This window comes from Danio aesculapii, chromosome 1, assembly GCF_903798145.1.
Source record: "Danio aesculapii chromosome 1, fDanAes4.1, whole genome shotgun sequence".
Lineage (NCBI taxonomy): Eukaryota > Metazoa > Chordata > Actinopteri > Cypriniformes > Danionidae > Danio > Danio aesculapii.
In genome coordinates, this window is record NC_079435.1 from 53,937,728 (window position 1) to 53,954,860 (window position 17,133).

At 37.7% G+C, this 17,133-nt stretch overlaps 1 protein-coding gene across 1 annotated transcript in view; it reads right to left on the reverse strand.

Moving 5' to 3' along the window:
- The window catches only part of si:ch73-383l1.1 (receptor tyrosine-protein kinase erbB-4), a 319,324-nt gene that overhangs the window by 69,784 nt on the left and 232,407 nt on the right, over window positions 1–17,133 (reverse strand). The window contains exons 4-12 of the mRNA XM_056462987.1: window positions 13,126–13,260; window positions 10,881–10,946; window positions 9,772–9,890; window positions 8,293–8,434; window positions 7,135–7,248; window positions 4,865–4,991; window positions 3,081–3,154; window positions 2,478–2,568; window positions 1,673–1,872 (exon numbers count right to left, since the gene is read on the reverse strand). Coding sequence (XP_056318962.1) covers window positions 1,673–1,872; window positions 2,478–2,568; window positions 3,081–3,154; window positions 4,865–4,991; window positions 7,135–7,248; window positions 8,293–8,434; window positions 9,772–9,890; window positions 10,881–10,946; window positions 13,126–13,260 — 1,068 coding nt within the window. The remainder of the gene's footprint in view (window positions 1–1,672; window positions 1,873–2,477; window positions 2,569–3,080; window positions 3,155–4,864; window positions 4,992–7,134; window positions 7,249–8,292; window positions 8,435–9,771; window positions 9,891–10,880; window positions 10,947–13,125; window positions 13,261–17,133) is intronic.

The following is a 17,133-nucleotide window of genomic DNA, read 5'->3' on the forward strand; positions in this document are numbered from 1 at the left end:
GCACATCCATGATGCGGATCTCCCATTCCACCACATCCCAAAGGTGCTCTATTGGATTGATTCTGGTGACTGTGGAGGCTGTTTGAGTACAGTGAACTCATTGTCATCTTCAAGAAACCAGTCTGAGATGCTTCACGCTTTATAACATGGCGTGTTATCTTGCTGGAAGTAGCCATCAGAAGATGGGTACACTGTTGTCATAAAGGGATGGACATGGTCAGCAACAATACTCAGGTAGGTTGTGGCATTGACACAAGCTCAATTGGTACTAATGTGCCAAAAGTGTGCCAAGAAAAATCCCCACACCATTACACCACCACTACCTGCCTGAACCGTTTATACAAGGCAGGGTGGATCCATGCTTTTTATGTTGTTGACGCCAAATTCTGACCCTACAATCCAAATGTCGAGACTCATCAGACCAGGCAATGTTTTTCCAATCTTCTATTGTCCAATTTTGGTGAGCCTGTGCGAATAGTATTTCTTCCAAATTTACAATAAAATGTTGACAATTTTTATGTATGTGTTGACAGTTTTTATGTTCGCATAAAATAAAAAAGGTGCCATATTTTTAGACCTATTTGTGTTGATCTTTAGGCAACACAATGCAATTGTTTTAATTTCAGAAGAGATAAGAGATCAATATTTGGTGGAATAACCATGACTTTCAGTGACAACTAATTAAAACATGTGCTATTCTAACCAGTAGTCATCAGGTGGGTTTCCATCACCCTGCGTATTTTGAAGACTCATACAGGAAACGAGTGATGAAAACACCAAATTTCAAATGAAAATCGAAAAAAATGAAATGAAATGAAAATGAAAAAAAATTAAATAAATGCTTGCTTGAGGTAATTTTGTGAAATAGGGTTAATATAACGGGAATTACGAAATATTAACCTCACATGACCAATCAGTGTTTCTGCTGGAGTTGCCTGTTTACTTCTGATCCTTACATGTACTGTAGGTTACCAATACTACAGTCATGAGATGAAAATGCACCTAATTCACATTGTTTTCTTTAAAAATATAAACTTCATAGACGGAAATTCTAAGCGAACAGAGAGTAAAGCTAATTTTGCACATTTAACTTACACACTTTATTTGATATTTGTTTGAGTATGAAGCTTTTCATCACAATCTGCATCTCTAACATCCGTTTTCTCAAAATGTTTTTTTTTTTTCACAGAGTTCGAAACCTTCACAGCAACTACATATTCAGAAGGGTTTTTGGGTAACACTTTATTTCAAATAACAATTCATGCTATTAACAAACCTTTAACTGAGTTACTAACTACAGTAGCTGCTTAATAATAAGTTAGTAAAGTGGAAGTTGGGTTTAGGTTTTGGGTAGGATTACAGATGTAGAATAATATAATACTTTATAACTACCAAAAAAACTGCTAATACTGCAATAATAGGAGAGTAATCAGCTTATTACCCACCTAATATTGCAATATTAGCTGTTTTTTGTATTTTAGTGGTTACTAGCATGAATTGTGATTTGAACTAAAGTGTTACCTTTTTTCTTTTTACTAAAATACTCCTTCAAATAGCATCTATGTGATTTATGTTACACTTCATTCCTAAAATCATGGTAAATATTAGGCTGTAAAATCCTTTAAGATAATTTGAATAAGCATGTCTGTTTGTTTTGATAGCATTGACTCACAGCACTCTCTGGGCTCTCTGTTGTTCTTGATCAGGGCTTTCTGTGTGCTGGTGCGAAACAGAGACGTCCAGTTGACTGTGCTGTAGAAGCAGAGCTGGCTGTTGTTGGTCATGTAGACGTTACCGGCGCTGATCTCTCTCAGAGACTGAAACTGCAGAGATGTGATCCAGCGCTGCTTCAGGATCAGCAGAGAAATACCACTGGTAAAATAAAAGACACAAGCAAATGAGGCTGAAGGATCATTTTAGGATTTCCAAACTTATGATTTCCAAAAACACAGCAAAAACAGTGACCGCATAATGATCACAAACCATTTAGATCTTTCTAAAGATGCCTAATTTCTAATCATTCATTTTATTTGAGTAACATTCAATCATTCATTTTTCCTTTGGTCCTTTTATTCCTTAATTTATTAGGGGTCGCCACAGCAGAATGAACCGTCAACTATTCCGGCATATGTTTTACACAGCAGATGCATTTCCAGTAGCAACCCAGTACTGGGAAACACCAATACACTCTCGCATTCACACACTCTCATACCCTACGGGCAATTTAGTTTACCCAGTTCACTTTTAGCGCATGTGTTTGGACTGTGGGGGAAACCTGAGCACCCAGAGAAAACCCACGCCAACACACAAACTCCACACAGAAATGACAACTAGTCCAGCAGAGACTCGAACCAGTGACTTTCTTGCAGTGAGGCGACAGCGCTAACCACTGAGCCACCGGCCACCTTGTGAAACTTTAAATAAATTGTACTGGCTTCGGTTAATCTAAATAACTATAACGTGAATGACATTCATACCTGTAGAGAGTTCTTCCTCCTATGGTGACAAGGTTGGAAAAAACACTAAGGTCAGTCATATTTTCAGGCCAAGACTGGATGTTCAAGTAACCTTAGAATGAAATCAACAAAATTCAAGTATTATTCAATGGTAAATTTAATAATGTCATTATAAAAAACAAAGCGAAAGTTGTTTACTACTTGCAAAAACAATAAAGATTTATAGACATATAACATCCCACTAAATGAACCGTATCACTGCAAGCATTTTTCATGGTTGCACATGTTTTTATGATCAATATTTTTGTGGATCAGAATCAGAGGTGCGTTTATACTGTGGTCATGGGAACTGCGTTCATGACAGCAGTCATAGGTCTTTCTTATTGTGCAGATTTTCATTACGTTTCACTCCATTAACTGCAATACAACACACACACCAGATTTAATGAAATTAAAGTCTCTTAATATGACTATAACTGTTCATTTTTATTATAACATGTTGAAGAATAATCAAGCAGTTGAAAATAATAAGGATCTATGATATGCCAACAATTCTTGATAGCAATGCTTTTTAGTGCAACTATATTTAGCAAAAAATACAGAAGGATTAATGACTAAAGCTACCTGTGATCTCTCTGACGGTGCGGAAAACATTTAGTCTCTCCGGATCCAGAGCACTGATGCCATGATACATGTCTCTGTTAAACAAAGCAAACTCACAGTTAATGGATTAAAATAATGTGTGCACCCTTATAATGTGTGCAAACATCAAAATTGAGCGGTTTTATATACAGTAGCTCTTTAAAAAAAGATTTTCTTTTTGCATGGACTAATATGATAACTCATTCAAATAAAATGATTTAGTTTACTTAAGAACACAATGAAGTGATTTAGAAAATTAAGAAACATCAAAATGATTGATGACTTTTATTAATATAATATGCACAAGCATTTTAACGTTTTCTTATTATATCATTAAAAAGATTCAGTTATCCATTTATTAATAGCAATGCAAATTTTACACATTTATAAATGTAGAAATAGTCATGACAGACCTAAAATCAAAGCAACATGCTAAAATCATGCTATTTAAAAGCTAATTCATACTAGAATAATGCTAACAACATGCTAATTCATGCTAGAATCATGCTAGTTTTGTGCTAATTTTTGCTAGAGTCATGCAAAACAAGCTAAATCATGTTAGAAACATGCTAACAACCTACTAATTTACGTTGGAACCATGCTAACATCATCCTAATTAATGTTATAAACATGCTAACAAGATGCTAATTCATGCTAGAAACATGTTAACAACATGCTAATTCATGTTGGAATCATGCTAAAAACATGCTATATCATGTTAGAAACATGCTATAATTCATGTTGGAATCATGTTAACAACATGCTATATCATGTTAGAAACATGCTAACAACATGCTAATTCATGTTGGAATCATGTTAACAACATGGTAATTAATGTTAGAAACATGCTAAGCTGGTTAACTGGTTTTAGAGGGGTTTTGACTATTTCTAGGCTGGTTTCCAGTCGTTTTCAGCATGGTGTTAGCTGTTCAGGCTGGGAGATAACCAGCTAAAACCATCTTGACCAAACGAGCCAGGCTGGGAGCCATGCCAAAACCAGCTATATCCAGCTTAAACCAGGCTGGTCGACCAGCTAAAACCAGCCAATCAGCTTAGGCTGATTAAAGCTGTATTTTTCAGCAGGGAGGGATCAACTTTAAAGCTTTTCACTGGCTTGCGTCAGTCTTTAAGGTGGTTACATTGTTGACTGCAGTGATCTTTAATGTTATTTTAGCCAACTAGATACTTTTTCAAACTAAATAAACTACTTCCAACAGGCATTCTCAAGACACTATAAAGTTTTCCCTCAAACTGTTACTATCTAGTTAATAATATATAATTATATATATAAAAATGTATTTTTAAAACATTTAAAATAAGCTTATTTTTATCTTAAAACAAGAAATAGTAAAAAACAAATAGTATATATTATACATTATACAATAGTATATATTATTATTCATATTTATACACTTAATTATAAATACTTAATTTTCTAACATGTAAAAGGGGAGAGAGAGTGCATTTATCTCCCATTTAAACCTGTAATAACCCGATAAACAGATTCTTCATATCCTGGAAACAACAAGGTTGATCTCGTTGGGAGTTTTGCATCAAGGTCATAGATCACGTGACTTTAGAAATATTTCTTCTGAGCAACATTTCAGTCTTATGTACATCAAAACCCACTCTCTGCGATGCATTTCAGGAGAAGCTGACAAGCACTTATAGCTGCTTTTTAGGGCACGCAGCGGTTCAAAGAGAAACACAAATGTAATCTGGGAATATCACACACTGTCAGACCCAAAGACTTAAAGATTCCTCACCCTTTGATGCCTGTGATGAGGAAGATGAGGTTGCCGTTGATCTTGGTGCAGTTGACAAACTTCTCAATGTTGCTGGAATCGACAGTTTGGGCTAATTGAAGGCTGCCGGTTCCTATACCATCACACACTGAACGCCACAAACAAACACACATGCATATGAGATACCGTACTGTACTAGTAATACAGACGAGCTTGGAAAATATGAGCATAGAGGGATGTTAAAAATGACTTTGTTGTTTAACCTCTTGATCTTTTGCTCAGAACATTAACAAAAATGGAAGAAGCTTGAGTTTGCTTTTGGATGAGAGAATTATTATTATTATTTTTATTATTAAAGCACTTTTAATCTGTTTGTGGAGATGTACAGTACTGTAGGTGACTTTCTGACCTCAAGACCTAACTAACCTCTGCAATTCTCCAGATTATTAAACAATCTTTTTTTTTTTACATTTTCACAAAAGACCCCTTTTAAACATCAGGTTGCTTCAAAAGACCATTCATTAACCTATAATTATGATAAACGATTAAAATCCTGGATTTTATTTATTCATTAATTCATTTTCTTTTCAGTTTAGTCCCTTTATTAATCTGGGGTCGCCACAGCGGAATGAACCACCAACTTACCCAGCATATATTTTATGCAGCGGATGCCCTTCCAGCCGCAACCCATCTCTGGGAAACATCCACACACTCACTCACACTCATATACTACGGACAATTTACCTTTCCCAATTCATCTGTACCGCATGTCTTTGGATTGTGGGGGAAACCGGAGCACCCGGAGGAAACCCACCCCATTTTTTTTCTTTTTGCATATTTAAAGGGCATTTATGATGAAAATCAACTTTTGGAAGCTGTTTGGGCAGAACTGTGTGTAAGTATAGAGTGTCTACAGTCATACTGGAGAGATTGAAACACAACAAGTTCCTGTTTTTAACAATGACTGATGCTGGATCCAAATCACTGTGATTTTGAAGCCCACCACAACCTGATGTAGGAGTGCGGTGCCTGATGTTTCCCTGCCCACCAAATTGATTGACAGGTGTCATGTATCCATACACGTGTGCACAGAACATTTTTTGCAAAGAAACTGTCATGTTTGGGTAGGGAGGAGATGAGGACTCACAGTATCACAGTAACTCAAAATGGGTCAATTAATAATAAAAATAATACAAAAAGGCAACAAAAACAACCCAGAGAGGGAAAGCATTAACAAAACAAATAAACAAACAAACTTGACTGGGCAGGCTGGCAGGGATAAGAGTTGGAAGACAGGATGGGACAGGACAAGGTGATAAATGATAACGAACTGGCATAGAACAGCAGACAAGAGGAGACTATAAAGAAAAATAATTAACTAACAAACAGGTGAGCATAATAAACTAATCATGGGTTAACAAGAAGGGTGGCATTAGACAATAGACAGGAGCACATGACACAAAGAAACAACACAAGTGATGTGAGACTAGAACACGCGGCCAATGAGAAAATTCATTAACCGCGTGTTCACATAAAACACGACACTAAAGCATGCAGCCACAATGTAAACAAGAATTGAGCCTCTTCTGGAGCATGCGCACATGTGCTCGCTCGATACAAAAGACACAAACGTGCAGCTCACTTGAGAATGCACGTTCACAACAAGAGACATAGACCAAGACAGGATGAGTGCCTGGCACAAGAAAATTTGAGCTGAGCACAACATACAAGACAAGACAGGAGTACCAAAACAAGTATTAACAAGACCAAAGTGGCAGAATCCTGACAGAAACTGGGATTAAAACACATGTTACAACTCTCTGTGATCAGATGCAACTGAGAAATTAATTTCATAAGTTTAAAACATGTTTAAAATCATCAAATCATCAAGGCCGCATGGTGTCAGTAAATACAAACATCATTAGTGTGTGACTCATTGTTTCAGAAAGGCATGAATAAACTCCACCACAAATACATCAAATAAAATGGTCTCTGTCACTGACTGCTGTTTATCTGACAGGAGAAGCAGACACATGGGAGTGGTGGGCGGGGAGAAGCAGCTCATTTGGGTTTAAAGCCAGAGGCTACAAAAACAGCTTCATTGCCCTCAGACACCAAAATGGGCAGATTCTACATTATATAATAAATAATCTGATAGGTATTTTGAGCTGAAACTTTACAGACACATTTTGTTAACATTTTGAGCAAAAGACCAAAACAATGTGTTTCTGAAACACATTATTTACCATAAAAATAAATGTGGTAATGATGGTAAACGTATTGTTCTTTACTTTTTGGACAGATTTCAGTGCACTGGATGCACATCTTGATGTTATTTTCCTCCACCTCCGTCTTGTTGCTCGGACAGGCTCTGACACAAGAGCTGTGATCCACCACAAAGTTATCTAGGTCAGAGAACGACACAGAAAACTTATGCTGTGAAAGAAGCTTCTTTGTTGATTTTTTTGGGATAGATTTATCAAAAATTATTATTATAAATGCTCCGACTCACTGATTGACTCTTATTTATGCATTCATTCATTTTACAGTAAAAGTAACACAGTTCAGTAAAAACAGTAATATAGGAACATATTACTTCCTTCCTTCCTCCCATCCATCTATCAATCCATCCATCCATCATTTCTTCATTCCTATCTTCCTTTCTTCCGTCACATCCATCCATCCATCCTTCCTTCCTTCCCTTTTTCCATTTATCAATCTGTCAATCCATCCATCCATCCGTCCGTCCGTCCATCCGTCCACCCATCCATCCATCCTTCCTTTCTTCTTTCCTTCCTTCCTTCCTACCTTTTTCCCTTCCTCCCATCCATCCATCCATCCATCCATCCATCCGTCCATCCGTCCATCCATCCATCCATCCATCCATCCATCCAACCATTCATCCTTCCTTCCTTTCATCCATCTAACTATCCATCCATCCGTCCATCCTTCCTTTCTTCTTTCCTTCTTTCCTTCCTACCTTTTTTCCTTCCTCCCATCCATCCATCCATCCATTCCTCCATCCGTCCATCCATCCATCCATCCATCCATCCATCCATCCATCCATCCATCCTTCCTTCCTTCCTTCCTTCCTTCCTTCCTCCCTCCCATCCATCCATCCGTCCATCCATCCGTCTATCTATCCATCCATCCATCCTTCCTTCCTTCCTTCCTCTCATCCATCCATCCATTCATCCATCCATCGACCCACCCTTTCCTTCTTTGCTTCCTACCTTGCTTCCTTTTTCCCATCCATCCATCGATCAATCTGTCCATCCATCCATCCATCCATCCATCCATCCATCCATCCAACCATTCATCCTTCCTTCCTTTTATCCATCTAACCATCCATCCATCTGTCCACCCATCCCTCCATCCTTCCTTCCCTAGATAACTTCAACTATAATTTACAATGTCATTTATTAATTAATTTCTTTAGTGCAACTCACGTGGGCATTTCTTGACACAGAACGCTCCATAGGTGTATTTGGCGTTGGGATTATGCTCAAGCTGGAATGTCGTTGGATTGTAGACGAATGGTTGAGGACATTGAGTCACGCAGGCGCCGCTGTCATTAAAGTTGGTGCAAGCCTGACAACAGAAAACAATCACATGAGCATGAGTTTGAATGATAAACATTGACTATAATGAAGATACTTAAATTCAAATAATCTGGTCACAGCAGGTCTTCAGTGTTAGTGATTTGCAGATTCATATGATACTTTCACTTAAGGAAATAATTTGTGTTTTTCGTACATCCTCTGGCTTTCAATATACACACACCAGCCATTTTATTAGGTACACCTTACTAGTACAGGGCTGGACCCCTTTTGCCTTCAGAACTGCCTTAATCCTTTGAGGCATAGATTCAAAAAGGTACTGGAAATATTCCTCAGAGATTGTGATCCATATTGACATGATGGCATCAAGCAGTTGCTGCAGATTTGTCGGCTGCTCATCCAAGATGCGAATCTCCTGTTTCACCACATACCAAAGGTGCTCTACTGGATTGAGACCTGGTGACTGTGGAGGCCATTTGAGTACAGTGAAATCATTGTCATGTTTAAGAAACTAGATGATTCACGCTTTATGACATGGTGCGTTATCCTGCTGGAAGTAGCCATCAGAAGGTCAGCAACAATACTCAGGTAGGCTGTGGCATTGGCACGATGCTCAGTTGGTACTAATGGGCCAAAGTGTGCCAGAAAAAATAACCATCACACTATTACACCACCACCACCAGCCTGATACAAGGCAGGTGAATCCATGCTTTCATGTTGATATCAAATTCTGACCCTGAACTTCTGAACTGTATCCTCAGTTTCCTGTTGTTAGCTGACAGGAGTAGCACCTGGTCATCTGCTGCTGTAGCCCATCTGCCTCAAGGTTGGACATGTTGTGCATTCAGAGATGCTTTTCGGCATACCTCGGTTGTAACGAGTTGTTATTTGAGTTACTGTTGCCTTTTTATCAGCTCAAACTAGTCTGGCCATTCTCCTGTGAACTGTGGCATCAATAAAGCTTTTGCCCCCACAGTACTGCTGCACACTGGATATTTTCTTTTTTTCTGACCATTCTGACCTGTAAAAAATGGTTGTGCGTGAAAATCCCAGTCGATCAGCAGTTTCTGAAATACTCAGACCAGCCTGTCTGGCACAAGCAACCATGTCACGTTCAAAGTCACTTAAATCCCCTTTCTTCCCCATTCTGATGCTAAGTTTGAACTACAGCAGATCGTCTTGACCATGTCTACATGCCTAAATTTATTGAGTTCCTGCCATGTGATTGGCTTAGCGGAAATTTGCGTCAACAAACAGTTGGACAGGTGTACCTAATAAAGTGGCCGGTGAGTGTATTACAAACAAGTTAAAAAGGAAGATATTTGTCCCAATATTTTACAATCATAAATGAATAAAAGGGTGACATACGAAGCAGTCGGTGTCTTTGGTTCCGAAACAGCCTCCTGCACATTCACGGTGACAGCAGTTACTGACATACGGCCCAAAACATCGACCGTCACACTGCTCCGCACACACCGTCTTCGTCACTGTAACAACAAACACAAAAGTGAAGCTCTCCGCTCATTTTTATCCACTCATTTTATAACTTTACTTTTCTGTAACTATGTCAAAAGTCAGCAGGACATAGCAAAAACCTTAAATCTATTATTTGTCAGAGAAACTATGCAACCCCTGATCAGTGGTGACACTCTCTGGTTCTGGATCCTCTTTAATTATAGCTAATTATGTGGTGAAAACTGAACCTGCCATCCCTGCCGGCCCTCTTTTTTGTGTTCGCCACCCACACAGAGCACATCAACACAGGTTGTGCCACAAGAAGATCAACCGGTTCACAAGAGCTTTCACTCGAGATGCTTTACACGATTTTTTATATTAAATACAGAATGCATTTAGTCGAAACAATATTTATTTTGTAAGAAACTTTTTTATATAGTAACATTTCCAACAAATTATTATGAAGTAGGGCTGCTCAATACTGGAAAAATATGACACCGCAATATTTAGTTTTTCTCCTTTATATATTGCGATATGGAGGCGGTACGGTAGCTCAGTGGTTAGCAATGTCGCCTCACTGCAAGAAAGTCGCTGGTTCGAGTCCCGGCTGGGCCAGGTGGCATTTCTGTGTGAAGTTTGAATGTGTTGCACGTGTTGCCGTGGGTTTCCTCTGGGTGCTAATGTTTCCCCCACAGTCCAAAGACATGCGCTATAGGTGTATTGAATAAACTAAACTGTCCACAATGTATAAGTGTATATCAGTGTTTCCTAGTTCTGGGTTGCAGCTGGAAGAACATGCGCTGCGTAAAACATGCTGGAATAGTTGGCGGTTCATTCCGCTGTGTCAACCTCTGAAATAAAGACTAAGCAACATAACAGGTTGTTTTGCCCCTAATATTACTAATATTAAGTGTAAAAGTCACATCGCAGTGAATGCTTTAATATTTTGTATTTATCCATGTGTGTGTGTGTGTGTGTTGTTGTTGTGTGATTAAATGATGCAGTGTGTGTTACAGACTCACAGCTCTGGCACTGATCCTCCTGAGGACCCCAGCAGCGGCCGTTACAGGAGCGATGGCACCTTCTGCCTGTGGAAAACATCCCAACATTAATCCTAAACAACAACAACACCACTCCAGTGAGCTGTGGGATTTGTCTCAAACAGCGCTCCCACCGAGTTTTGTCACCGATTAGACTTAAATGACTGTTTTGTAATTACCAAGAGCGTGTGTTTGAGTGGGACTCTGAGCAACAACATCACTTCACTTGATTAAATTGAAGATATTCTGCAATTTTCAAGTGGTTGGAAAAAACTTGGAAACTTTGCAAACTGTTAATAATACAGTATATGGTCTATTTGAAAAACTTCATTTAGTAATTCAGCAATGCATGCAAAAATGTTTCTTATTCATACAGTCAGAGTTACACACAAAAAAAAAACAAGAGAACTGCAATAAAAAAGTGTTATAACTTATATTACCTTATATTTACTAATATTTCAATTTATTAAAGACAGATTAATCTGTTTAAAAGGGACCATAAAGCCCTGAAGACCTTTATAATGTTGCATTATACAACAGTCTTCAGGTTTTTTGTCATTTTTGTTCAGATTAATTTGATTAACGAAAATATTTAATATATATGAACGCAAATCTATAAATATATGTGTGTGATGTAATTTCCTAATTTCTTTCGGCAGTGCTAAATCTTTTTTAGAATTAATTTTGAAAACGTTGTAATATTTTTTGAGGACACTATGATGTTTTTTCACCAGCATTCTTTGACATAGAAAGAGAATATTTGATTATTTATTTGAAAAGATTTATTTCTTCGTTGTGACTTATGGTCAATTTAATGTGTCTTTGATAAATAAAACTGATCATTATTATTAATATATTTAATTTTAATTATTTAATTTAATATTTAAATTTATTATATATATATATATATATATATATATTAATACTAATGACCAATTTTATTTATCAAAGATACATAAAATATGTTCTGTCTGGTTCTTGAATCCGATTGGCTGATAGCCGTGTGATATTCTGCCAGTAACAGCATTCGACCAGCCTCTTACCCTTCACCCTTGTGTATTACTTCACCCACATACAGCAACAAGCTGAGAACACTCTACAGTTCGACAAATATTGCTGATTTTAGGCAACATAATGTACTGTTGAGGCTTTTTTAGTCGAGGATGTAGTTTAGATTGCAACTATCTAACAGCACATCGACGGCCATTAGCTTGCCTTTAAGCAAAGACAGTTCACGATTTTTATCCACACGCTGGAGACAGAGACGCATAATAAGCTCTAAGAGAAAACCAGCCTAATTTCAAACTACAGCTGATCAAATCATTATTAAACTGGTAAATGGCTTTCTAAGTCGATCTCTCTTTTGCATGTTGTACATAGTAATATTGTGAACTCCCGATTGCAACAGAGAAATACTGGGAAATCTCTGCAGACTGATGGCATTTCATTCAGTTCAGCCTTATAATCTTAAAATGTGAGTTAAACACCTGTTTTGTCATCACTTTAAACATTACGCTAGAGAATCATTCAAACACTAGCTCTAAAATTACGTAATTAGTAATGGTTTGTGCTGTTCTGATGTCAGCTGCAGATGTGAATGAATGGCAGAAGACAGTAGTTCCTCTTACAATAGGGTTTTGAGACTCTCCGTGTTTGATCTTATTTTTTATACACACGATTATACCCTTGAACTGTTTTATAAACGCAATATCACACTCGTAGCAGTGCGATATGTCTGTATATTGTCACTGGTGGGAGACTAAGGCACTTGGCCTGTGGCCTTGTGCCAACGCATGCCTCCCACCAGTGCTGATATACAGCCACATCGCACTGCTACGAGTGTGATATTGCTCATTTATATATATAACAGTTCTGCAATAAATAAATAAATAAATAATAATATACAACATATAATAATAAAATAACAATCAAATATCAACAACAACAACAACAATAATAATAATAATAATAATAATAATAATAATAATAATAATAATAATAATAATAATCTATAATATTACTGGTTTTGTTATTTAGGATTATAAAATGGACTTGTTCAAAAACATAATCTCTATTTTCAGTATCTGCAACATTGTAGTGAAACTTCAAAACCTTCTTGTTTGTTAAAACTATAGAACTCTCAGAGCATCTCAATGCAACTTTTGAAAGAAGACACATATGAAAAACATTTAGCTATAAAAACAATTAAACTCATGTACACACTCACATGTGTTGCCACTGTTGTTCGACGGCACAACCAGGAGTTCAGATCGAGGGTTTTTGATGATGTCCTGCCAGTGGATGGTGTCCGCATGACACAAGAACTTATTCTGATCCACATACACACCTCCATTCAGGATTTCTACAACAGTGAGAATACAAAACAGAAGGCATTTAGGAACTACGCTCATTTATGAATAACTAGCAACACATATTTGAGCTATTATACAGTACGTCATATATTTAAAAGTTTCCTAATATCGTGTTCTATAGTCCCCAAACAGGTTTAAATGTATCTAAGGTCAGAATACATTGTCATTTTTCAATTCAGGACTTAAAGAAAACCTGTTAAGTCTCTTTTTACAAGATTTATGACCCTAGAATGTGTGTATGTGAAGTTTCAGGTCAAAAATTGGCCCTTTTAGGTTTTGATTTGGTGACTGTCAATTAAAAAAAACTGAGATTTTGCTACTAGCTCTATTTTAAAAAGAGGGAAAGAGATTATCCATGGAGACTATGGTGTTTGTACTCCACATTTATAATGCCTCTAAAGGCTGATTCATACCTTTGCATCGAGGGATCGGCATGACCCAAGGCACCTGCCTTGCTCGTAGCTGTGCATTTATACTTCTGCATTCTGTTTGTGTTGCTTTGCCATAACATTTCAGCAGTGTTGGGCAGTAGCGTAGCTACAAGTAGTGACACTACTAGCTTAACTACATTTCTCAGTAGTGTGGCAGTAGCGTCGCTACTTTCTAAATCAAATAGCTTTTCAGTAGCGAAGCTATTCTATTAGTCAAGTAGCGCAGTAGCGTCCACACAAGCTACATTTACTGATCGCAGATCAATAAGTGACGGCACCGACATTCACAGAGCTGTGAGGCCGGTGTCTAGCCGATGAAAGTAAATCCATATGATGGCAAGAATGGATTCTTCCTGTTTTACAATGGTCGACAACAAAGTTTTGGTGCGCTACTGCCACCTCTGGTGAAACTTGCTTAATGGAAAGATGACTTGATGATCCTCTGTGTTAAGCTTCTTCATGGGTGTTTTGTTTTTTCTGAACGCTACATTAACGTACAAGAAGCTAAAATTCGCTAATCCAGAGGTGGGAAGCAGCGGACGTGCAACAACTTTAATCATAAGGTAAACACAAAACAAAACTATCCATCTGAAGCTTCTTCATGAAACTTGTCACTTGTTAACAATCGCTCCATCGGGCTCGCGGTTCTCAGCACCACCCACACTCGTCACAGATACCAAGCTGACCAATCACAGAGCTTGCGCTATGCATCGCTGTGACGTGTACGTGAGCCACGGCGAGGGGTCTGCGACTGCTAGAAGGCTGCGCCAGAGTATACGCATACGCTTGACGCAGTAGTATAAATTTTACTTTTAGACGCTGATATTATCTTCGGAATGTACGATGCAAGAACTATAATGGCAGACTTCAAGCGTAATGTATTAACAATGTTTATGCTAATGAGGGAGAGATCCTCACTAATGGGCGGGGCTTTCTCACTCCGATGATACAAACAATGGAAAAATGTCAATTAAAGACATTTTATCAAGTGTGATTACAAAAAAATTCAATTAATTAAATTTTACCATTAGAAGCTGGCTATATTCACATACTCTTGCCACTTTTAAGGTCTGTAAACCCCTCTCTTCCACAATCAAACTCTACTCTGATTGGTTAGCTGACCAAACATGTTTTAATAGGTCTTTCTGAGTCTAATCTATGTCGAAAATGCCCATTTCAGAGCATTCATATTTCACGGGTAGGTGGAGATCATGCAAATATATCAGTAGAAGGAAAAATCTGAAAATATAATGACTCTTTAGGTCAAGGGGATTGAGAGAGAACATAAAAAATAGATAATATAATTATTATGCACTTTTCTGATTAATAATTGCACAGACAAAAAATACAAACACATTGAAAAATAATAGATTTTTTTTTCTTTAAAACCCATATAAAGTGCTTTTTGAATAAATAAATGTGCATATATAAGATACATAGTTCATTCTCAGGTCATCTTAAGGAAAAAAATTATTCTATGAAACCAGTTTATGCTTTATAAAAGCAGTGTAATAATAATCGCTCCTTTTAAAAACAGGATTTAAGAATGAAATCGCCCAATTTTCCCTGTTAAGCTGCTTATAGAAGATCAAGCAAGATTATAAGCATATCAATGTGTCTGCAGAGATTGGAAGCATGTGCTTTATATTGAGGTTGTATATACGAGACACCAAGTCCTATTTAAATCCTCTCTCCTGCTTCTATAACTAATATTACTAGCCTAGAAACCCAATGATCTAATGAAAAGCTTCAGTTACCGAGAAATCAGACATTGTGTTCTGCAAATGCGCTTATATTTAGACTCAAAGACGTGTATGATGTAGATCTCGTCTGGTTCGTGGCCTCAAACGGCCGTCTGATGAACGATACCAAGGCTATGGCTGTTTAAAACGGGTTGGTGGAGTTTCATCCACTCTTGAAGGAAAACAAATAGGAAGTTAATGAAGCAATATTATTATTCAGGAACTGGCTGGCTCTTCATAATCAACTATTGTAACTTTATATGTTATACGTCTTGACGGTTCTGCTGGAACATCAGATATGCATGGACTGAAGCTGCAGAACTGATTATATTACACTATTAAACCTTTCGCCTTCAGTAAATATCATCTCATTTTCCTGCTTTCAGCTGGTAAGTCCGCACAGGATGGATGATAACATGAATTAAAATGGACCCGTGCACTAAAATCAAGTAGCTAGGAGACGAACAATATAAAACCAGCCATTTATTTCAATACATTCATTCATTTCTTTCAGCTTAGTCTTTATTTCAGAGGTCACCACAGCAGAATGAACCGCCAACTATTCCAGCATGTTTTATGCCATTCCAGCTGCAACCCAGTACTGGGAAACACCCATACACACTCATTCACACACACACTCATACACTATACGACCAATTTAGTTTCTTCAATTCACCTATAGTGCATGTCTTTGGACTGTGGGGGAAACTAGAGCACCTGGAGAACATGCAAACTCCACACAGAAATGCCAACTGGCCCAGCAGGGCCTTGAACCAGCGACCTTCTTGCTGTGAGACGACCATGCCACCTCATTTCAATACATACATTGTTATTTGCACACACACAGTTGAAACCAGAAGATTACACACACTTTAAAAAAGGAACATAACCATTAAAAAATGGCTGGTGTTAAATCATACTAAACGTTTACTATTTTAGGTCCGTTAGGATTACCTATATCATTTGCTAAATGTCAGAATAATGAGAGATTTTTTTTGATTAATTTCTAGACAGTCAAAAGTTTACATATAAATTTCCTTGGTATTTTTTAGCTTTGCTTTTAAACTGTATAACTTTGGTCAAACGTTTTGAGTATCCTTCCACAAGTCTCTCACAATAGTTTGAAAGAATTTTGGCCCATTCCTCCTGACAGAATTGGTGTAACTGAGTGAGATTTGTAGGCTGTCTTGCGCGCAAAAGCTTTTTCAACCCTGCCCACAAATTTTCTATAGGATTGAGTTCAGGGCTTTGTGATGGCCACTCCACAACATTCACTCTGTTGTCCTTAAAGCACATTTTAACTAATTTGGAAGTATGCTTAGGGTCATGGTCTGTTTAGAAGACCCATTTGTGGCCAAGTTTTAATTTCCTGGCTGATGTCTTGAGATGTTGCTTCAGTATTTCTACATAATGTTCTTTCTTCATGATTCCATCTATGCTGTGAAGTGGACCAGTCCCTCCTGCAGCAAAACAGCCCCACAACATGATGCTGCGGCCCCCATACTTCACAGTTGGGATGGTGTTCCTAGGCTTGTAAGCTTTCCACTTTTTTCTCCAAATGTAACACTGGCCATTATAGCCAAACAGTTCAATCTTAGTTCCATCAGACCACAAGATATGTCTCCAAAAATGTGTCTTTTTCCCAGGGTAATTTAGCAAATTGTAATCTGGCTTTTTGTTGATTCTGGCT